The 22,289-nt window shown below is 46.9% G+C and overlaps 5 protein-coding genes across 8 annotated transcripts; 2 read left to right on the top strand and 3 right to left on the bottom strand.

Moving 5' to 3' along the window:
- Positions 1-3,919: 3,919 nt before the first annotated feature.
- Positions 3,920-5,611, bottom strand: LOC125553840 (uncharacterized). The gene is made up of 2 exons (XM_048717517.2): positions 4,452-5,611; positions 3,920-4,331 (listed from the first exon to the last, which is right to left on the bottom strand). Exons 1-2 carry the CDS (start codon positions 4,761-4,763, stop codon positions 4,068-4,070), a joined length of 576 nt encoding a protein of 191 aa, XP_048573474.2. The 5' UTR covers positions 4,764-5,611; the 3' UTR covers positions 3,920-4,067.
- A 322-nt stretch (positions 5,612-5,933) lies between these two features.
- On the bottom strand, positions 5,934-11,727 carry GAF1 (Polymerase/histidinol phosphatase-like protein). Of its 2 annotated transcripts, none has more exons than XM_087518032.1 (6): positions 11,167-11,727; positions 10,999-11,079; positions 10,527-10,684; positions 8,526-9,766; positions 7,993-8,178; positions 5,934-6,344 (listed from the first exon to the last, which is right to left on the bottom strand). In XM_087518032.1, exons 1-5 carry the CDS (start codon positions 11,647-11,649, stop codon positions 8,027-8,029), a joined length of 2,115 nt encoding a protein of 704 aa, XP_087374158.1. In that variant the 5' UTR covers positions 11,650-11,727; the 3' UTR covers positions 5,934-6,344; positions 7,993-8,026. The 2 variants fall into 2 exon arrangements, with proteins under 2 accessions (XP_087374158.1, XP_048570870.2); XM_048714913.2 differs by having other exon boundaries at positions 8,084-8,178; positions 11,167-11,726.
- Positions 11,728-15,444: 3,717 nt separating this feature from the next.
- On the top strand, positions 15,445-16,228 carry LOC125551643 (uncharacterized). Its single transcript, XM_048714914.2, has 2 exons — positions 15,445-15,738; positions 15,834-16,228. Exons 1-2 carry the CDS (start codon positions 15,495-15,497, stop codon positions 16,088-16,090), a joined length of 501 nt encoding a protein of 166 aa, XP_048570871.2. The 5' UTR covers positions 15,445-15,494; the 3' UTR covers positions 16,091-16,228.
- Positions 16,229-16,255: 27 nt separating this feature from the next.
- Positions 16,256-17,673, top strand: LOC147975196 (caffeoylshikimate esterase-like). 3 transcript variants are annotated; one of them, XM_087518035.1, is made up of 3 exons: positions 16,256-16,386; positions 16,482-16,647; positions 16,744-17,673. In XM_087518035.1, the coding sequence occupies exons 1-3, from the start codon at positions 16,360-16,362 to the stop codon at positions 17,529-17,531; spliced, it is 981 nt and encodes a 326-aa protein (XP_087374161.1). In that variant the 5' UTR covers positions 16,256-16,359; the 3' UTR covers positions 17,532-17,673. The 3 variants fall into 3 exon arrangements, with proteins under 3 accessions (XP_087374161.1, XP_087374160.1, XP_087374159.1); XM_087518034.1 differs by having other exon boundaries at positions 16,452-16,647; XM_087518033.1 differs by having other exon boundaries at positions 16,285-16,647.
- A 190-nt stretch (positions 17,674-17,863) lies between these two features.
- On the bottom strand, positions 17,864-19,866 carry LOC125551645 (THO complex subunit 4A). The gene is made up of 5 exons (XM_048714915.2): positions 19,514-19,866; positions 19,286-19,411; positions 18,849-18,917; positions 18,568-18,758; positions 17,864-18,321 (listed from the first exon to the last, which is right to left on the bottom strand). Exons 1-5 carry the CDS (start codon positions 19,700-19,702, stop codon positions 18,114-18,116), a joined length of 783 nt encoding a protein of 260 aa, XP_048570872.1. The 5' UTR covers positions 19,703-19,866; the 3' UTR covers positions 17,864-18,113.
- Between the last annotated feature and the right edge of the window lie 2,423 nt (positions 19,867-22,289).

Genomic DNA, 22,289 nt, shown 5'->3' with positions numbered 1-22,289 from the left:
TTTACTATGTTGTGTGCTTTTCCGGTGTTTGCTTCTTTGGGTTGGTTCCGATAACATCGCATTTGTGAGGACCCGTTCGACTACGTCCGTGTGTCTTCTTCATGGACTCGTTCTTCTTCCTTGCGGGATTTCAGGCAAGATGACCATACTCTCAAAATCACTTCTATCTTTGCTTGCTAGTTGCTCGCTCTTTTGCTATGCCTATGCTGCGATAACTACCACTTGCTTATCATGCCTTCCATATTGTTAAACCAAGCCTCTACCCACCTTGTCCTAGCAAACTGTTGATTGGCTATGTTACCGCTTTGCTCAGCCCCTCTTATAGTGTTGTTAGTTGCAGGTGAAGATTGGAGTTTGTTCCATGTTGGAACATGGATATTTTGTTGGGATATCACAATATCTCTTATTTAATTAATGCATCTATATACTTGGTAAAGGGTGGAAGGCTCGGCCTTATGCCCGGTGTTTTGTTCCACTCTTGCCGCCCTAGTTTCCGTCATATCGGTGTTATGTTCCTAGATTTTGCGTTCCTTACGCGGTTGGGTTATAATGGGAACCCCTTGACAGTTCGCCTTGAATAAAACCCTTCCAGCAAGGCCCAACATTGGTTTTACCATTCGCCACCTAGCCTTTTTTCCCATGGGTTCTGCAGACTCAAGGGTCATCTTTATTTAAACCCCCGGGCCAGTGCTCCTCTGAGTGTTGGTCCAACCTGTCAGCTGCCGGTGGCCATCAGGGGCAACTCTGGGCTGGCCTACCGGAACCTTGGACAATCCGGTGTGCCCTGAGAAAGAGATATGTGCAGCTCCTATCAGGATTTGTCTGCACATTCGGGTGGCTTTGCTGGTCTTGTTTTACCATTGTCAAAATGTCTTGTAACCGGGATTCCGAGTCTGATCGGGTCTTCCCGCTAGAAGGAATATCCTTCGTTGACCGTGAGAGCTTGTGATGGGCTAAGTTGGGACACCCCTGCAGGGTTTTGAACTTTCGAAAGTCGTGCCCGCGGTTATGGGCAGATGGAAATTTGTTAATGTCCGGTTATAGAAAACCTGAAGTTGACCTTAATTAAAATACATCAACCGCGTGTGTAACCGTGATGGTCTCTTTCCGGCGGAGTCCGGGAAGTGAACACGGTGTTGGAGTTATGTTTGACGTAGGTTGTTTTAGGATCACTTCTTGATCATAGTTGTTCGACCGTGCTTTTGCCTTCTCTTCTCGCTCTCATTTGCGTTGTTAGCTACCATATATGCTAGTCGCTTGCTGCAGCTCCACCTCATACCTTTACCTTTCCCATAAGCTTAAATAGTCTTGATCGCGAGGGTGTGAGATTTCTGAGTCCCCGTGACTCACAGATACTTCCTAAACCAGCTTGCAGGTGCCGTTGAACTGTCCAGATGACGCAACCAAGCTCAAGGAGGAGCTCAATGAAGATCTTGTCCTTTGTGTTGTTTCGTTATAGTTGATCAGTAGTGGAGCCCAGTTGGGGCCGATCGGGGACCGTGTCGCTTTTGGGGTAGTCTTCTTTTATTTTGGGTTCCGTAGTCGGGCCTTGATTGTATTTGGATGATGTAATGCTTTATTCATGTAATTGTGTGAAGTGGCGATTGTAAGCCAACTATGTATCTTTTTCCCTTATGTATTACATGGGTTGTGTGAAGATTACCTCACTTGCGACATTGCTTTCAATGCGGTTATGCCTCTAAGTCATGCTTCAACACATGGCAGATATAGCCGCATCGAGGGCGTTACATTTTTCCAGAACCATGCTGCGAGACGTGGTCGAGCAAGATGGGATTTGCCCCTCCGATCAGGAGAGATATACCCTGGGCCCCTCGTGTGATCCGACCAGGATAAGCATGGCCATGCGACAAGGATTATGAGATAATCCGGTTTGTGGTCGGTATCACTGGAATGAGAAAGAGGTCGGGCTAGCACAAGGATGACAGACTCGCCTTGAGCTCGACAACATATATCGTGTGGCAAAAGGAATGGAAGTGTGATGTACAGGTTTGCTAACCAGCTTCATAGTCTGCTTGGTGTTCGACATGCCTTGCTAGAGGCCGCTACCAACCGTGCAGTTCGGAGGTGATCCGAACTGCGACCAAGCTGACTTGAACCTAAGGGGCCGCGCGCTTAAGGGAAGGAACCTACGAGGTCGGATCCGAGGACACTGGTCGGATGTGATCCGAACTGTATTCGGATTGTGGCCGAGTAGACTTATGGGCTTTAGGGTCCGTGCGAGGCCCAAGTGTTGAGCCTGCGACGGACGCCTATATGTAGTGGAGGTGCCGCACATTCACGGGGCTGATCGCTTCGGCGTTGTCACTAGGGTTTGCATGTGTTGCGAATAGACACCTCCACTGTCGCCGGTTGTGTGATCGTACCTAGCAGTCCACCGCACGACGTTCCTGCTGCACGCGCGGATACCGTTAGAGGCGGTGCACTTGCGCCGCTCCGACGAACCTGTACGTGGGAACCGACCACCGGTTGTACGAGGGAGATCGGACGAGGAGGAGATGATCCACGCGGACGCGCTGCCCCAACTCTTCTTCCGCTGCACGGCACTGCGCGTCTAGTGGTAACGAACTGTGATCCATCTCCGTAGTATGTTCTTGGCTGTTTTGCGCGTAGGAAATTTTTAATTTGCAGTCGACGCACCCTACTGTAGATCCCAATAGTTGTGGCCTTCTTTGGAGATGGATTTGGTTGGATATACCATGGCGGGGTCCGTTGTTGCTTGGTGATGGCATTCCCAGCTGGTGACTGTAGAAGTGCATGCTCTAGACAATGCAACCAAAAAACCGATCTGATGAAAGATACTAGGCAATACATTTATACGTGAACACTCCCCCTCATGTGTCGCTCCCTCAGACCTAAACATGAACCGAAAGTGGGCTGCAATTTAATTGCGCCAGCCAGATCTTGAACTCAAGACCTCTTACGTCAACAGTGTCAGTCTTCCTCTCTCCTCAGAACCGGCATGTTCTTGTCCCCGGTGATTCGTTCACAGAGGAGGACCTCAGCATCTTCGGCTCCATGCCCCAGTGTTTATCTTCATTGTTCGTAGCGTGTGAGGCTTAGTTTGTTGTTGCCAACGCATTATATCTTACCGTTTTTTCCTTCTTTTTGCCTATGGGCGTCCTTGTAATTTTGGCCGGTTGATGCTTATGTTAATTCATTGTCGGGCTCGGTCGATGTTTTTTCTCTAAATAAAAATGATGACAATTTATATTGTGGGAGGGTGGGTGGCAATTTCTTTAGAAACACATGACATCTTCTCGGAAGAAGAAAATAATACTACAAAAAGGCAAGATTTACCATTGTTGAACCTATTTTATTTATTTATGTGGCCGTATGCATCATTTTGATGCAGAAGCCGGGGAGTCCCCTCTTTTCTAAAAAGACATAAATTTGTCATAAAAAACGTTCGCTTGCCATTAGACCTGGCCATGGACAGCCCGGCCCGGCCGGCCCGAAAAAGCCCGACCCGGCCCGGCCCGACGCTGCTCCCGGGCCGGGCTTGGGCCTAGATTTTGAGCCCAGTGGCCTGGCCAGGCCGGGCCCGGGCCCATCATTTTTGCAGTTTTTTGAAGGGGCCCGGCCCGAGGCCCGAGGCCCGGCGGGCTTTTGCATGTTCAGGCCGGGCTTGGGCCCAAAAACTAGGCCCGATGGCCGGGGCGGGCCGGGCTCAGTCCCAGGTTTTTTGGCTCGGGCTTGGCTAGGCCCGGCCCGAGGTTTGGCCAGGTATACTTGCCATCCCCTTGCCAACTGACGTTCGCCAAAAGATAAGTCTTTTTTTTTTGGTTTCTCTTTCCTCCATCTTGACAGATATTCTATGACAGATATTCTATGTGACACTGATAGCACCATTTTGCATGCCCCTAACTCGTGTTAAAGAAAATCTTCTTAGTTGGTCGTTTTGATATTAACATAAACACGTGAAGAATAGTAGTGGCGGTTCCAGTACATATAGCCAGCTTTTTTGTTGACAGAGAAGGTAGACGATAAATTAGGTAACTAGTACTATATAGATCGATGCGAGGAGCAATTAAGGAGGTAGCTAGCTACTAGTAGAGGTTGATGGAGGAGACGGCAAGGTAGGAGGCGATGAGCTCGTCGTCCTCCACGGCCAGCGCGCCCTGCATTGCCGGCCACCACTCCGGCGGCATGCTGCTGCTGCTGCTGGCGTCGTTGAGCAGAGACACGTCCGCCGTCGTGGTGGTCGTCGTCGGATCCTCCGGCTGATCTGCTGCTGCGTCGTCGTCGACGTTGCGCGCGAAGCGGCCCTTCACCCTCGGCCGGCTGTCCGCGAGCGTCTTCCGGCAAGCGTACTAAAAACCAAAACACAACACACAGAGTTGACACGACGACGAGTATACACGCACTCAACGTGGCATGCATCGTCGTACTAGCTACCGACCAGACGACGAGACTGCCAAAGATCAACGTACCGTGATCTTCTTCTGGAAGTTGCGTTGGTTGCGCTTGGTGCGGTACTTCTCGATGCGCTCCCGCCGCTCCTCCGCGCTGTACCGCCCCACCGGAGCCGGCCCCGGCCCCGGCCCCGGCAGAGCTTGCAGGTCTCCGGCGCTCATCACACGCTGCATCGACTGGGAGTAGTAGTGCTGCTGCTGCTGCTCTTGCAACATCAGCAGATCACCGTAGCTGCTGGACGCCATGGAGGGGAGCAAGGGACCATTGCCGCCGCCGCTGCCGCTGTTGCTATAACAAGGAGCTGAAGACGATGTGCTCCAGTGATACATCACCGACTGTCGTGGACTCGCGCCTGCGCTGTCGGTCTACTGGCTACTCTTCGTTGGGTGGTGTAACCGGCATGGAGATCCACCACTCTATATATGTGTGCGCCCAGTATGTACAGCCAGTGCTATTGCTCTGTACGTCTGGCGTCCTTAAGACGCAAGTCAACTCTGATTTGAAACGACCTACTACTACTACCTTGTGCGATGACACCATTCCAGTGACGATATAAAGTCGTGGCAAACACATACCATAATTCTATCTTTCCTGGAACAACAATACGTGGGTACTACACTACTGGAGACATGCAGATACAAGCTATACCAAAAACAAGCTGGCAAGCATACATGACCTCCCTCATGTTACGCGCAGACCAGCTCAATGCAGGAGGCACCATCACCAATACATGCAACTTTACTGACATTGGGGAATCTCAATCGATTGTGGATACACGGCACAAGCAGGATAAATAAAAGCTGGCAGTCACGACTCAATATAGCAAGAATGTGGGTTAAGGGCAGCACTGGAGGATGAGACTTGCCTCCTCCCCTCCCGTGTACGTGGCTTGATTTGATTGGAACAAAATAAGGCCCGGCCCCACCCCCTTAAAATCAGGGGAGAGATGATTATATTAGAAAGAAAAAAGAAAAAAAAGACAGCCGTTCGATGAGGTGGGAGCACGGGAAAGGAGCAGGCAAGCCCGATCCAGCACTGGAGACATGAGCAAGTTGGGGGCCATCTCCTACTCTTCCCACTCAAACCCTTAAAACCATATGCCTTTCTTTTCAGCACCTACACTACACATGCACTGTGCTCAACTTGCAATTGACTACACAGCAACAAACAGGCCCTGCCACTTTGCTCCGTTCAGCAAAACCGCGATTCCGTGGGGCTAGGCATGCCAAATATTTGGCTGCTTTTAACTTCCCAACATTCCTAATCATGTGTTAATCGGAACAATGGAAAGCATGGGACGCAAAGGTAAAGGTCTCGCGTGTTTATTTATGTCCAAAACTGCAAAAACTAAGATGCACATGAACCTCTCCCTCACTGGACTGATGACCATTGATCGACACGGAATGCAAGTGTGAAAGACAGTCCTTGATTAGACTTTGTCCCTCGAAAGTCTGCGCCACTACTATCATTACCTTCGAAAGTGAATCTCTCGAGACTACTTCAGTGGAGAAGAATCATTAACACTTTTGAAAATTCCAAGCTACAAGATAGACCCCCACAAGGATCTGTGTTGTTTCAAGCATCTAGTTGACACAAGTTTGATGCTACAGATCCAGGACGCTGTTTTCAGTTGGCTATTGGTTGGTAAGATCACTGGAAGTGTCCACAACCAATTGCAAGACTCCCTTCTCCTATAATGGTACATCCTCTGATGAATCCGTACAGTACCCCACTCAAGAGCCTGACGACACGAGCTAGTCAACCTTCAAGTGGCCTTAGCCAACCGACAAGATAAAGTCAAAGCGCACCAGGATATCATATTGCAAATAGATCCGCTTGCCTTTGGTATGTAGCAAAATTCTTGAAATGTATACTGCCAACAGTTGTTATGATTTTCTTCTAGATACAACCTGCAGAGATGTCAACACAAGAGTTACATTGCATCCAGATGAGTTAAATCATTGACGACTTGGTGTGTCGAGAGAGAAAAAACAAGAGGATCACAAGGGAGAAAGGAGCCTACACTGAGGCAGTGGCTGTTTGTCCATGAATATAGGATAACAAAAACAAGTGGGACTATTAGGATAAAGCGCAGTTATCGTAATTTTTACTTTCTGCTAGCAGGTCAACTGAAAAATAGTCACACCACCATTGAATGAGTTGGGATGCAATAATTGTTCAGTTTGTGTATAAAGAATATATAGAATGGGCAACAGACTAGATAGATAAGTAATTATTCCAAGTATTGGTATTAAGAGCCAAAAGGTTGTGCCAATGTAAATTTACTCAACAGATACGATATCATAAGATACATCACAATTGATATGTAATATGAAGGTCAGAAGGGACAACCAATGTGCTATTTCGAATGTCATATGATTTGGTAGAAACGAAACTAAGTTGACGAAGGCTGATAAGACTTCTCTTTGCAGTGGCATGCATGATACGGAGAAAAGATTTCTGTTCTGCTCCCACATCGCCCTTTGGGTGCATCTGTGGGGTGAAGCCTTTATAGCTGTCATGATCTCTAAAACTTTTCCAGGTCAAATCGTTTGAAACTACTACAGTAAATACATGACTCTGCTTCTAGCCGGTATAGTTGATTTTCAAAGAGAATGAAATACTCCCTCTGTTCACAAATATAAGATGTTTTGTATATTTCAATATGGACTACAATACAGACTGAAATGAGTGAACAAACACACTAAAACATGTCTATATACATCCGATTCAGGAAAAAGTTAGAATATCTTATATTTGTGAACAGAGGGAGTAGTATTTAGTCTTGTTGTCCTGGAAGCTATACTGATAAAATACAAAGCAGGAGCAAACATACGATATACGTTCACATCTGGGTGAACATATTTCCAAAAGATATTTGAGAATATCTTAACTGAATCATCTTAATATCTTATAATTGACTTGCCATATTTTGAGCAACAAGGGAGCAGAATTTTTAGTTTCCTAGGGCGTCGCGTACTCATGTGTAATTTTGCATGCATCAACATATGTGATAGAAAGATGACTTGTCCTCACAGTACATTATACATCTCATTTTAGTGCCAGTACATTTGATTGATCGGTTCCAAGGCAACAACGAGAAAAGACTGGCAAGATATCCCTTTTAGAGGCTGCCAACATTATTTTGACTGCGCTGGGCAATTCTAGTAAAGAGTATAGCAAGACCAAACAAATAAGTTAAAGCAACTTCGGGAAGCCAATAAAGCTTAATGTTCACCAAATCGGCACACTGGACATCAATGGTGATTATGCAGGGTGGTTTATTTCAATCTGAAAGAAGGAACCTGCACTAACTGAGGCATAACATGCAACCTTTGCAAGACTATGTCAAAGTTTGCGGTTTTGTATCTATGCCTACACTAGAAAACTACTTCGCTGATTATAGACCATCAAAACCATAATACAGTTCTATCTTGCAGCAATACTTATATCATTAGTGATGTCACACAGAATTAAGTGACGGCTATTGTATATCATGACACAGGTTGACAATGGCTTCAGCATTAGTAATATGCTCCTGAACAGCTGAACTCATACCTTACACATGATTCATAATTAACATTGATTAGCGTTAGCCAGCACATTTTAGGCAAACAATATGATATAAAGATTTGACCAGGCCTCTTACTTTGCATACTTTCTTCTTGAAAGACACAGGCTTAAGAAAACCCAAGAAAGGAATATACGAGGGGCCGTGCAACAATAGTTTTTGTCTTCGCTTTTCTGCAAAACCAATAAGACTTTAGATATGTATGGGATACTATACCGATAGTTTATATCTTCATACTAAAAACGAAGTACAATATTTTCAAAAAGGATTCCCACATTTTCAGAAATTACTTATCGTGGCCTTATTTTAAACACATATCAACAGCTTCAATTGCCCTTTGTATCATCTCATGAATAGCTTAGATAATAATGAACGAATGAGAAGAACTAACAGAAAAGGAAATGTTTGTATCACCAAAAAACAGTATTCTCTATTACGTGCTCAAGAGAGTAAAGTTGCAGTTAGTAAATGTCGATATGTTGCCAATTCAGACAAATTAATGATGAATAGTTCATATCACCTGATCTAGCTGTAGATATATCCACCTTATCTGCATAATCATAATTTAGTGGCCCCTCATCTATTTTAGCAACATCTTTCTCTAATGAAGCATTGGGTTTCTTTAAATTCTGTTCTTCCAATTCATTATTTTCCCAAGTTTCATCACTGGACCCCTTATCATAAACAACAGCAGCTGAACTGATCTCTTGACCACTGAGAGTATTTTCCACTGATATCATTCTTATTGCATTTCTGTAAACCGGTTCGACCTTATAACTGTCAGTACTTTTGATGTCTTCATCCACATTTTGCTCTACTTGATGAGCTGGCAGTACAATGTCTTCGCATAAATCAGTACTCAATGGAACTGTAAGATTTAATGGCGTCTCATCATCTCGCCCACCAGTTGAGCACCCCAATGATTCCGCAGCATCTCTGTGAGTCTTTGAGTCAACTGGAACATCATCAGGTTTGTCCAGGCACTTACCCTCGAGGCAAACATCAGAACATGAAACAATTTCATGATCCAGAGGTGCCTGTTCCTCCCTATCACCAGATGTGCGGATATACCCCTGATTTGCACAAGTATTAGTATGATCTACGATTTTACTAGGTTGGTCAGGATCCTTGTTCTCAAGACTAGTGTCAAAAAGCTCCATGCTCTGGGGAAGAGAAGAACATGGTAACTTAACATCGGAGGATAAAGGAGTACCGTCACCTGAAATGAGGTTTAATGTGCACAATTCTGTAGCATCTAATTCCATTGCATCCTCAACAAATTCAACATGCTCCTCAATGCATTTCTGGTCAACAGAAGAGGCAACACAAGCCTGCATACTGCCAGCCATAACAATTTCATTGTTTTCAGGGTTAACCATGATGGTGTGAACAGCGCCACTGTGAGCTTCGCTTCTGTTAGCCTGTAAGGTTTCCTCTTGAGTTTCAACTGGAATTTCACTATCATCAGTAGACTGCTCTAACCGGTCGGCAAAGAGAGACACATCAGCATCATGGCGTTTTTGACACAACACTTTGGCGGGAAAATTCGTGGGTGAAACAGGTAGTTCATCTTTGTTGGGAGAAGGTTCTAGATTTGTCTCCAAAGTTTGTCGATCACCTTTAAAAGATATAGGATCCAAACCAATCCAGTCACCAACCTTACACTTTGTTGAATTTAGTTGCTCATTTGGTAACAGTCTATCGATTCGAATTGTCTCTTTGTAGAAATGTTTCTTCCTCGTAGCCTTGGAAATAAGCAACCTGATAATGACATAATATTGCATTATGATTCATGGTGAAATGGGTGCCTTCCTAAATAGAAAGTTGTGCAAAGTAAAATGACACAACAGCTGGTAGGTTGCAAACGCAGACGTGGAGCTAAAGCTAAATAAACTACTCCCTCCCTTCTTAAATATAAGACCTTTTAGAGATTTCAATATGGATTACATACGGAGCAAAATGAGTGAATCTGCACTCTAAAATATGTCTATATACATCTGTATGTAGTCCGTATTGAAATATCTAAAAGGGCTTATATTTAGAAATGGAGGGAGTAGAAGTTGTTTTCCCACCAAAACCCAACGATCACCCTCTTGATAGGAATACAAAGGAGTTCTTGAAAACATAGAAAGAAAATGGGCAGAAATAAATAGGAGGAGAAAAAAGAAGAGACTTCTAAAGTCTAGACTAACTCATAATCCGTCAAATAAAGGATGCCAATGTTCATGAAATAGTTAACTGGTAACTCCTCGGCCACTGGCGCGTAGAGGATTAGTACGGAATCAGCCAGTAAGTCGGCCAGAAAATCAGTTAATCGACTACTTGGTGACCCACTGAGCAGGGATTAATCGGTCAGTTAACTGATTTATCGGCCGATATTTTTGAACAATAAAGAATGCTAAGATAAAAACATGCATTCATAGCAGTACGAGAAACTAGCCACATCAGCAAATCATTACATGGTTCAGGCCATGTGGAATAAGAAGTTTGAACCTCTCCAGGTAATAGATATATGACTCACCTGCAGTTTACGGACATAGCAGCTTTGGCTCGCTCCATAGAAAGACCAAGCAAAAATGCACATAAATTTATGACATCATAGGGGCCTCTAATTTCATTAGCATTATGAGCAGCACTTGAAATGATGAGATTCTTTCCTTTAGTCCAGTCCACCAACAGCTACAAACAGAAGAAAAATACTGTATATTAGCAAAAGAAACAAGTGAGCTGAGCTGAGGGCATGTTTAATGCAAGGGGGTTGAGATACAAAATTCTAAGCTAGGGTGCAGATGTCTCTGCAAACCAGTGGTGTTGAGCATAGTGAAGGTGAGAAGAATTTGTTAGACAAAACGAAACACAAGCAATATGCGCGTATGTTGCACTAGGTTGCAGATCATGGTGGTAATGAATAATACTATATCACTAAACACGATTATTAAATGATGTTTGAATTCAATGTGAAGGAACAATGAAAGCAGAGCAAGATAAGTAACCTTGGCTTCGGCCAGGACTTGTCTCCTTGAATTGACATCATCGATGAGGGGAGAGTATGCAATCTCAAAGTGTATCCCCCTCTGCGGTCAGATAGAGATATAGTTAGCTGAGCACACACATCGACATTGAACATTGGTTCGGTTAGAGTGGTGAAGGAGGTTGGTTACCTGTAGTGCAAGCTTGATCATTGGGAGCTTGAGACGGAATGGCAGTTTGTGAGAGAAGTCGATGGAGATGACATCAATCTCTGTGGCGGACTGGCAGAGGTGGTCGAGCGCGGCCTGGGTGAGAGGGCGCGCCGCGACGATGTCGTATGTGCGGAGGAGGCGGGCGGCGGAGGGGGCAAGCGCGGACGCGGCGGCGGCAGCGGAGTCGAGGGAGAGGGTGATGCGCGTGTACTGGCGGATGGGCTCGGAGGTAGGGGATCCATTGCGGGACCGGTGGAGGGAGGCGGAGGGGGGGAGCGGGAGGGAAGACAAGGCGGGGAAGGGAGCGGTGTGGCAGCGGTCGGCGTCGGCGAGTAGGCCGCGGTGCGGGTGATCGAGGGCGACGGCAGCGTAGCCTAGCTCGAGGGCTCGTGCGGCGGCGAGAAGGCGGGAGTTGGAGTTGGGGGAAGGGAGGAGGCTGAGGTCGAAGAAGAGGAGCGCCATGGATTCGCGCCGCCAACTCCGTCTGGTCCGTCCGTCCGTCCGGGAGAAGAAAGAGCACAGGCCAGCAGTGCCGGTTTCACATGATAAATTGCAGGCCCATGTTTAATTTAGACTTCATAAAGCCCATCTCAGCTCCACTTCAGGCCAGCCTTTCTACCTCATAAAGCCTACTCATTCAATCCCCTCCCCTCAACACGACTGAAGAAAAAATTATTTGTCAAAAATAAGACTGAAAAAAAAAATTGGCACCCCCAGCCGACGCACGGGGCCAGCCATGTGGTGCGCTCAGCTGACGCCACGTGTCGTGTTGGCCACATCCATGGGAGCATTTGTTTGGAAAACACTTTGTTCATCTGACTTATCTCATAAATCTTCACGAGTCCCTTTTGCTGGATTCTTCTTCATCTTTCTTTGCCTCCCATTCCCCAAATCTTCTCTCCCTCGCCTCCCTTTCTATCTCTGCTCACTTTCTACCTCCACACTTCGTCCAAATCAAGAGAACATCGGCTAGCCAGCGCAACCGGCGTTACATGACTCTTCCTCCTCTCTGTTGCTGCAAGATGGACTTGCTGCTCTAGGCCACGCTGCTCGCTGCCGGTGTCAAAGATGGGCGGCGCTCATATGTTGCATTCGAGCCACATCAACCTCCCCTAACTTGGAGAATCGTCATTGTTGTATCCCTCGTCGTAGCAACCGCATTGTTGCAAGCCTCCTCCCCGGAGCGGGGCGCCGTTGCAATCCGGTGACGGGAACCGATGCTGTGTTGAAGCATGCAGTTGTGTGTGTTGTTCGTGAGGATGGCATTGGATAATGGCGCTGTCAATGAGGATGGCAACGGCAAGCGTGCTCCGACGCTGCTTCAAGGAGACAACCGAGGGGAGCTGCTGCGATCATGCTACGAGGACTATCCCATGCTTCTGCAAGAGTACATGATATGAAGTTGGCAAGGGTTGTTGGATGCAAGCGGGCTATTATGAGGGTGTTGAGGAGCAGCCAACTATGGTGCACAGCCGACATGCAGGGATGGGAATGAACTAGGATGGTATACAATCAAAAAAGTGAGCTTACTATCACGGCCCCATGCTTTAGCAAGCGACTGATCAGGGTGCTAAAATCCCCCGATTGATTCCTAGCAGACGCCTTTTTGTTTTCTGCAATGTGTTTTTAGATATATATTTTTGTGTGTTTTTGGATTTTTCTTAGTTTCTTCTAGGTTTCTCTTGATTTTTAGTTTGATTTTGTTTCTTCGGGTTTTTTACATGTGTGATTTTCTGTGTGAAGTACATAGTGTGAAAGCATAATTGTGCTTTCCGGTAAAGTACAGTGATACTTTGGCGTCAAGCACACTTGTGCTTCTGCATGAAGTACAAACTATGTTTTCTGCTTCCTCAAAAAGTTGAAAATAACGACGTAGTGAGATATCTATGAATATTGCTCAAGTCAAGAAATATAGAAAGATTGTTAGGATAAAGAAACATCAAGAAAAAACAACAAACTCTTTGTTTGCGAAATGAAGAAAACATCAATCGACTATAGGATGGTACTAACTTTGTTACCTTAATTTTTTTCCTTACACACAATATTTTAATATTCAGACAATAAATTTATGAATATCTTTGATTTCAGTGCTTTCTAAAGCGGTTCATTGATAATTACCTCCGAACCCACATATATGCTCAAGAGGCAAGGAGGATATTCATACAACACTTACGGTACAATGTTGAAGTCTTCCTCAAGAGGGCGAAGGACGGGCGGGCAATCATCCATATGCGCTGGCCTAGAGTTGCGCACATTTTTAAGATCAACGAAGGCACAAAATTTACCTTCCGCTTCAAAAAAAATTCAGATGAGATTTATCTGCCTATTTACCATCTATAATGCCACTTTCGGTTCTGAATGTTAAATGTGAAATGATTATCGGGCGCATGTTTAATTTGGTGCTTGTGTACTGTGATACTAACTATATGGTGTATTGTGATGTTAATTATGAAATCCTAGTGGGCATATGATGTAGTGAAATATATTGTGTTGGATATCATGGTGAACATTTGTTAGATATGAAATATGAATTTACTTATTATAGGGAATAAATAACAGACTAATATACCTGTTCATTGAATTATTTTATTGCACATGGTTCCATACAAAGGTGTGTGGGCAATGAACACATCTGTAACACACATGATTGCTATAAATTAAGGCCTCCTTTGGTTCGTAAGAATTTTGTGGGAATCTCATAAGATAGGATTTGTATAGAAAAAATAATATTAGATCCCTTTGGTTTATAGAAATGAAATCTTATTCCTATGGAGGAATTCTTCCTATCCTCCACATTTCATAGGAAAATAAACATTAGCCTAGACTCAATGGAAAAAATCTTATGATGTGAACCAAAAGGCATCTTCTTTCATATTCCTATTCATATGATTTCAAATACATGTCATCTCATTTCCTATGACTTTCCTATTCCTATAATTTTTCTACCCTATGAACCAAAGAAGGCCTAAAGCGTGTAGGATGGACGAACAATCACACACAGTTATGTAGTAGACAACATGTGTGATGAACTAAGTAACCCACACGCTCCCCACGCCACATCATGTGCGATGAATGACCCTATCTAACACTATTGCATATGTCGGATCATGTGTGCTGTGTTTGGGACACATACATTTATATCTGGTAAATCATGTGTAATGAACTTTCCAATCCAACGTTATTGGGTGTTCTAATCGTGTGTGATAAGAGGTCCGAGCGTAGACGTTTCTACCCTTCAAATCATGTGAGATGTATGACAGACCTCACACGTGTATTGTTCTGGTTCATTGTTTGCAATAGCTCAACGGTCAACCCATCGCACATATTTAGGGCCAGTTCTTTTGGACGGCTTAAAAAATAAGCCGCTCCAAAAATTTGTTGAGACTTCTAAATTAATTATTTCATAACTAGTTTAGAAGCCCCAATAAATAAGAAAGGCGGCTTATGGAAAAAGCTGAGGAGGAGGCGGCTTATTTTTTAAGTTGCCAAAAGAACTGGCCCTTAGTACCAAGCCTATCGACCAATTGTGCATGGTTGTGCCTTAACGTGTGCGATGCACCCCCACCCACCTCCCTTTATCACACACCATGGCAAGGCGACGGTTCACAACTACGTGTGCGGTGACCTAATCTACAGTAGTGATTTAAGACAACCATGTGTGATGTATCCTAACTTTTAGCCTGACACTTCACACACGGCCACTGTTGCGATTAGAACATCACACACATTTCAGCCCTAACTGTGTGCAGTGGGGAGGGTGTGAATAGGTTGGTTTCGTAACAGCGATTACGAGACATGTCATCAAAGTCGTTGATGTACTTTGTGTTATAATCTACTACATGGGCGGTACACACCTTGATAGAACAGTATAAGATGGTGGTAGAATAGTCGATTCGGTTCGAGGCGATAAATTAATTAGGGCACGAAAAAGGTCGAGAGTGCGTGCGAATTATCAAGTTAGGTACGTGAGGCCATAGAGAAAGTGGATGCACGTTTTCTATTTGTCGAGATGAGACACGGGAAGCATATGTAAAACGAGATGGAATATGTTCGACACACACTCTTGCAATATCTCTGGCATTAAAGAAGGATATCAAATGGAATCCCACCAAAGGAGGAGCTGCACGTACGCAGTTAACTTGCTCCGTCCATTGAAAGCAAAAGGTGGCTAGCTAGCGATTCCGATCGAGAAGGAATTTCAGGAGATGCTTGCTGGGTGTGCTACCTCACCAAGGCTATAAGTTTAACATTAGCACATGGACAGGATGAACTAGCTAGCTACACCGTCGACCAGTCGAGCTATCCCCATGGGAGGTGGAAACAAGCAGTGCGGCAACGACACCAACAGCAGAGGCCTTGGGGGCTACTACCCAAGCGCCTACTCGTCTCCGCCCATCGCGTACCCTGCATACCCCCCTCCACAAGCCGGGCATGGATGCCCTCCTGCCTATTACCCTCCACAGCCACAGGGATATGGGCATGGCTATCCATCAGCAGGAGCATACGGGTGTCCACCCTCCAGCTATCCCCACCATCAAGGTGGCTATCACGGTTCGTATCTATCCATCGATCACCACCTACCTAACGTATACCTTGCTAGGCTACTCGATCCATGGATCTATCATGAATGGATATCGATCGTGCAGGTCACGGAGGATCTTTGCTTGTTGCCGGCGGTGCGGCGGCGGCGGCGGCCTATGGCGCGCATCACTTGAGCCATGGCCATCACGGCCACGGCGGATACTACCACCGTCCTGCGGGTTACCATCATCACTACGGCGGCAAGTTCAAGAAGCATGGACGCTACGGCTATGGGTATGGCGGCAAGTTCAAGCATGGCAAGCACATGCGTCTCTTTGGAGGGAAGCATGGCCTCTTTGGTGGAAAACACAAGTGGAAGTAGTTTCCTTATGGTTCTTCGAAGTGGATATGTCGAGAGGAGTGAACCGATATAATGTTGGGAATAAATCCGTCTATGTAATAATCAACTCCATGATCGATCCATAAATATAAGTTCTGCGCGCGTACGTATGTATGTGAATATCGGTTGCGATTTGCGACGTCGGTGATTAAATCTGTTGCATTTGCTTGGTCCGCACGTACAAATGACGAAAGAAACGCGCGCAGTCCACACCTTGTACGATCGATCTGTAACTACGTACCAGTTTAAACATGCAACCGCGCATCACCTATATATACGTACGTACTCCCATCCCATGCATCTCCTCTCTTGCTTTCGGACAAATTCGATCTTCATAATTAAGTTTGTCTTCTTTCTGCACGACGAGTCGAAGAGATCGATGATGACCAAGCTCAGCAGCAGCGGCGGCAACAACGTTGATGACGGCTACGACTACGAAGAAGAATACATCAAGAACGCGCGTGGGATGAAGCTCTTCACCTGCCGGTGGCTCCCCGCCAACGCCAGACCAATCAAGGCCCTCGTCTTCATGTGCCACGGTACGTACGCTAATCGATCGCTACCTTCATCGATGGAGCTGATTAATCTAGCTAGCTAGCACCATTACAACATCATTGATCGATCGACATATGCAGGTTACGCGGTGGAGTGCAGCGTGACGATGCGCGGCACCGGGGTGCGGCTGGCGCAGGCCGGCTACGCCGTCTACGGCATGGACTACGAGGGCCACGGCAAGTCGGACGGCCTCAGGGGCTACGTCCCCTCCTTCGACGTCCTCCTCGGCGACTGCGACGCCTACTTCACCGCCGCCGTCGCCGCCAACCAATCTCCTCAGCTGCCTCGGTTCCTGCTGGGCGAGTCCATGGGCGGCGCGGTGGCGCTGCTGCTCCACCGGGCGCGGCCGTCCTACTGGGCGGGGGCCGTGCTGGTGGCGCCCATGTGCAAGATCACGGAGGAGATGAAGCCGCACCCGGCGGTGATCAAGGTGCTGGAGGCCGTCACCAGGTTCATCCCGACGTGGAAGGTGGTGCCCACCAGGAACGTCATCGGCGCCGCCTACCGGACGCAGGCCAAGCGCGACGAGATCCGCCGCAACCCCTACTGCTACAAGGGGCGGCCGCGGCTCAAGACGGCGCACGAGCTCCTCCGGGCCAGCCTCCGCGTCGAGAGCGAGGTGCTCACGCAGGTGACGCTGCCCTTCCTGGTCGTGCACGGGGGAGGCGACAGGGTCACGGACCCCTCCGTCAGCCAGCTCCTCTGCCGGGAGGCGCCCAGCACGGACAAGACGCTCAAGCTCTACCCGGGCATGTGGCACGCCCTCACCTCCGGCGAGCTGCCGGAGAACATCGACAAGGTCTTCTTCGACATCATCGCATGGCTCGATCACAGGTCCGGTCCGCCCGCGCCCGAGAGGGACGACTGACGCCTCGTGCGCAGCAACCATCATCCATAGGAACTTCTTTTCTTTTCTTTTTGATTGATTCATGATGACAGTGATCCATGAACATTAATTATCAATTATTGTACACTCCAGTTATACATACTACTCCATATATTTAGGGCTACTACTCTCTACATGTGCGTACGTGGAATGAGTTGATTTTTATTACTGCAACTCTAATTTCTCCACAGCCTCCCCACTTCTCTGGTGGAGATCACCAAAGGCCGCAGCCTCCCCTAATAATTCAATAACAAATCAATCAACTGTCGAAGCAACATGCCACAAATCAGCTAACAACAAGAAGCAACAAGACATAAACCAGCCAAACAGAACCTGAATGTGATTAAGCTTCAGAAATTTTCATCTCAAATAGACCAATTCCCTCCCTCCTGCTATATTGCAAATGAAGGAATGGCACCTCACATGTTCCCCTCCATTTTCATCACCCAATGCTACCTTCTACCATGCCAGTTTAGCATAAAGATCGTTATCCAATTAATATAGGTCAGGACCATATATCACTACAGAAAAACAAGAACACACGCAATGCAATGCCAGATCCATTTAGCTGATTTGCATTGCAGCCGAGTGGTACTTGTCCAAGTCGGCGTCGAGATCTGCAGCAGAAAGTTCCAGGATGCGACCCCCTCCCTTCCCTCGCTCACGGTCCGTACGCCCTCGGCCACGACCACCGAACCCACCTCCGCTGCGACCACTGAAGCCACCTCCACCACGAGACCATCCTCGACCGCTAACACCCATTCCAGGTCCACTGCAAAATTTATTACTGATTTGTCACTTGCTCAAAATATTCAGAGTAATACACAGTTGAAATTCTTGATTTAGACGGCAATGAAGTTTTAACATAATGATAACTACCTATGGCTGCTTCAAAAGGGAGTCAATTCAGCTCCCATCTATGTTGGCAAATTTTGCATTCTCTTATTTCTATGATGTTGAGGTCCTACTGTACAATATAAATAGTTTCTGCATAGCACCTGGGGTAGATGCTACAAACCTTTTGGAAGGAAAACTGAAGTTTCCAGGAGATGGAGCCAAAGCGAAAATAGCAGGTATGGGTGCAGGTGCCTCAATGTTTGTCCCAATGACTTCAATTTTCATAGGTTTGCCATCAAGATGCACGTTGTTATACTTCTTAAGAGCAGCTACGGCAGATGATCTTGCCGAAAATACGACCTCTGCAGTTCCCTGGAAAAATGGAGATCCAGTAATGGAGATGAATCATGAGTTCATGACCATTCAAACAAAATACAAGGTGAAGAAAGTGCATGTGCAAACCTTTGATCTTCCACTCTTGTCATAGTTAATGGAGTAGCGCTGGATTTCACCCATCTCAGAAAACAGTTCCTGAGCAAAGTAAACAGGACATTGTAGAGAAACTTTAGGAGAAGGAGACGATAAACAGAGAGAAGTTAGCGATTGCTCTGAAGGCCTAAAGATAAATAACTCTCAGCTAACAGCTACAGTAAAGGACGGTGAAAGAAAGCAAATTTCTATACATAAGCTAGAACCAGTGCATGATTGTGTCAGTGAAGAATGCAAGCCATTACAAAAAAGGAACTGCGGATGACGGAATTGCCTACGAACTCGTTGAAATCTCTTGAGTTGAATGTATGGGGAGTTTGTTAGGGACAGCAAATCAAGGAAAAGTGCAGTTTTTAGGGATTATTAACTATAGCAGAGAAGACTGCAATTAGGATAGGAGCGTTAGCGACCTTGATATCCTCGTTGGAGACGTTGTAGTCGAGGTTGGAGATGTAGAGCTTGGTGGGCGGGTCCAAGGCAGACGGCGCCGTCACCATGGCCATCGGCTGGGCAACATATCCGAAAGCCGGCGGCACCTGTGCTCCCCACGACCATGAGAGAGGAAAGAAGATTTGAGTGAGCTGTTGCTGGAGGCTACTTAATCACGAGGAAGAAGGGGGGGAGGAGGAGGAATGGACCTGTTGCGGGAGGCTGAGTTGGTGGTAGGGCGCGGCGACGGCGCGGGTGGCGGCGCGGCTGCGGAAGCGGCGGCGTGGGTGCGCGGATCCTCCCGAGGCGGCGGACGCTGGGTTGTGGCGGCCACGGCGGTGATGGTGCTTGTTCTTGGTGATGATGTCGTCGAGCGACATGTCGAGGGTGTCAGCCATGCCACGAACCCTCAGGATTCGCACGGCGGCGGCGGAGGAACAGAAGAGGAGGCGCGGTTGGGTACTCGGGCTGTTGGGGTTGGGTGTGTGGAGACGACAGCTGGAGGGAGAGAGAGAGAGAGAGAGAGAAGTGAAGTTTGTGCCGGGCTGGGTTGGGCCGATTGTTCAATCTGGCTATTGTGTATGTAGTAAGTACATGCGTATATTGGATCCACTCAAGTACGGCATGTATAGTTTAGGAGGTTGTCTCAAAAAAAAATGTATTAGTTTAGGAGGAAGGTTATATTCCTTTAGGACGGTATGGAGCAAGGAGGAAGGTTATAATTGAAGATATTTTTGAAATCCCGATATCCACCAATGGTTTCATCAACACATTTATATAAGATGTTTAGATTGTAGACAAGCCCTCCAATACAACCGTCATTGTCACTCCAGTTAGAACAAATCATTTTTTTCTTTGCGGAGAGTAAGACCAAATCATTGGCTTCACCCTCTGAAAATTTGTGTAAGATCTATGTTGATGCGACATTTACGAGGAGTGGTTCAATTGGAGTTGTCGCGGAGATCATCTTGGGTCTTATCTGGTGCATTTGCAATTATTTTTGATCCAACAACGCTTGAAGCACTAGCAGTTACGAAGGTTCTAGACCTGGTGGATGATCTATACGAGAGGCGGATCCATGTGGCATTAGATTGCAAGGTTGTTATTAATGATATCAACCAAGGAAGCGCAACAATCTATTGTGCTATTATCAGATTAATCAATGAGCAGTCCGGGTTTTTTTTAATAGTTGCATTTCCAGTCATGAGTTTACGAGCTCAATGTCGAGGCTCACAATTTAGCGAAGTATGCTCTCTCTTTAAGGGCTAGTCGTCATGTTTGGTTAGGCCAACACGTTGATCTTACTTTCATTCTTGTAAAAGTTATGATGAGTTAATAAAAAGCTTCGCGAGATTGTCTCAAAAAAATGCATCGTTAATTCGCTATAGTATTATGTTATGTGTGTATTGCGTGTATGCTACCCTAGGAGAATAGGGTTTAATGTACTTTTCTGACTCCCATCGGCGTCGAGATTACTCTATCTTTGAGCCGACAACCAACCCCCTTCTTGATAGCACTTTGCCTGCCTAATCCTCTCACGATGGCGGGGTCCTTCATGGGATCTGAAGGAGAGGTGAAGGAAAAGGCAAGGGCATGGCTAGAATCAATCCGGAAGAAGATACGAAGAGGATGAAGTTGAAGGACGCTGCTACATGACGTGTTTGTCGGCGAGGAGGAGATCATTGACCTCTCTGAAGTGGCGAGATGGTTGACCGTAGCAAAGGTGAATACACACAAGTGTTGGGGAACGTTGCAGAAAACAAAAATTTTCCTACGGTTTCACCAAGATCCATCTATGAGTTCATCTAGCAACGAGTGATCGGATGCATCTACATACCTTTGTAGATCGCGAGCGGAAGCGTTCAAAGAACGGGGATGAGGTAGTCGAACACGACGTGATCCAAATCACCGGAGATCCTAGCACCGAACGGACGGCACCTCCGTGTTCAACACACGTACGGTCAGCGTAACGTCTCCTCCTTCTTGATCCAGCAAGGGGGAAGGAGAGGTTGAGGAAGATGGCTCCGGCAGCAGCACGACGGCGTGGTGGTGATGGAGCTGCAGTACTCCGTCAGGGCTTCGCCAAGCGCTATGGAGGAGGAGGGGGTGTTGGAGAGGGAGAAGGAGGCAACCAAAGGCATCGATGAAAAGCCCTCCTTCCCCCACTATATATAGGAGGGCCTAGGGGGGGCGCCGGCCCTAGGAGATCCAATCTCCTAGGGGGGGCGGCGGCCAAGGGAGGTTTCCCTCCCCCCCAAGGCACCTAGGAGGTGCCTTCCCCTCCTAGGACTCTTCCCCCTTGAAACCCTAGGCGCATGGGCCTCTTGGGGCTGGTGCCCTTGGCCCATGTAGGCCAAGGCGCACCCCCTACAGCCCATGTGCCCCCCCGGGACAGGTGGCCCCACCCGGTGGACCCCCGGGACCCTTCCGGTGGTCCCGGCACAATACCGATGACCCCGAAACTTGTCCCGATGGCCGAAACAGGACTTCCCATATATAAATCTTTACCTCCGGACCATTCCGGAACTCCTCGTGACGTCCTGGATCTCATCCGGGACTCCGAACAACATTCGGGTTACTGCATATACATATCCCTACAACCCTAGCGTCACCGAACCTTAAGTGTGTAGACCCTACGGGTTCGGGAGATATGTAGACATGACCGAGACGACTCTCCGGTCAATAACCAACAGCGGGATCTGGATACCCATGTTGGCTCCCACATACTCCACGATGATCTCATCGGATGAACCACGATGTCGAGGATTCAAGCAACCCCGTATGCAATTCCCTTTGTCCATCGGTATGTTACTTGCCCGAGATTCGATCGTCGGTATCCCAATACCTCGTTCAATCTCGTTACCGGCAAGTCACTTTACTCGTACTGTAATGCATGATCTCGTGACCAGACACTTGGTCACTTTGAGCTCATTATGATGATGCATTACCGAGTGGGCCCAGTGATACCTCTCCATCATACGGAGT

This window comes from Triticum urartu, chromosome 4A, assembly GCF_056163025.1.
Source record: "Triticum urartu cultivar PI428250 chromosome 4A, HENAU_Tu73, whole genome shotgun sequence".
NCBI lineage: Eukaryota > Viridiplantae > Streptophyta > Magnoliopsida > Poales > Poaceae > Triticum > Triticum urartu.
Note: the sequence above shows the minus strand (reverse complement) of the source record. Positions and strands in the feature narration are given on the sequence as shown.

Coding starts and splice junctions, on each gene's coding strand:
- LOC125551643 (XM_048714914.2), top strand. CDS start 15,495: ATGGGAGGTGGAAACAAGCAGTGCGGCAACGACACCAACAGCAGAGGC. Junction 15,739..15,833: donor CCATCAAGGTGGCTATCACG/GTTCGTATCTAT, acceptor TCGATCGTGCAG/GTCACGGAGGATCTTTGCTT.
- GAF1 (XM_087518032.1), bottom strand. CDS start 11,649: ATGGCGCTCCTCTTCTTCGACCTCAGCCTCCTCCCTTCCCCCAACTCC. Junction 10,685..10,998: donor AAGTCCTGGCCGAAGCCAAG/GTTACTTATCTT, acceptor TTCTGTTTGTAG/CTGTTGGTGGACTGGACTAA. Junction 8,179..8,525: donor TATATCTACAGCTAGATCAG/GTGATATGAACT, acceptor TTGGTTTTGCAG/AAAAGCGAAGACAAAAACTA.
- LOC125553840 (XM_048717517.2), bottom strand. CDS start 4,763: ATGTATCACTGGAGCACATCGTCTTCAGCTCCTTGTTATAGCAACAGC. Junction 4,332..4,451: donor ACTTCCAGAAGAAGATCACG/GTACGTTGATCT, acceptor TTTGGTTTTTAG/TACGCTTGCCGGAAGACGCT.
- LOC125551645 (XM_048714915.2), bottom strand. CDS start 19,702: ATGGCTGACACCCTCGACATGTCGCTCGACGACATCATCACCAAGAAC. Junction 19,412..19,513: donor AACTCAGCCTCCCGCAACAG/GTCCATTCCTCC, acceptor TGGGGAGCACAG/GTGCCGCCGGCTTTCGGATA. Junction 18,918..19,285: donor TCTCCAACGAGGATATCAAG/GTCGCTAACGCT, acceptor TACTTTGCTCAG/GAACTGTTTTCTGAGATGGG.
- LOC147975196 (XM_087518033.1), top strand. CDS start 16,293: ATGACGAAAGAAACGCGCGCAGTCCACACCTTGTACGATCGATCTGTA. Junction 16,648..16,743: donor CCTCGTCTTCATGTGCCACG/GTACGTACGCTA, acceptor CGACATATGCAG/GTTACGCGGTGGAGTGCAGC.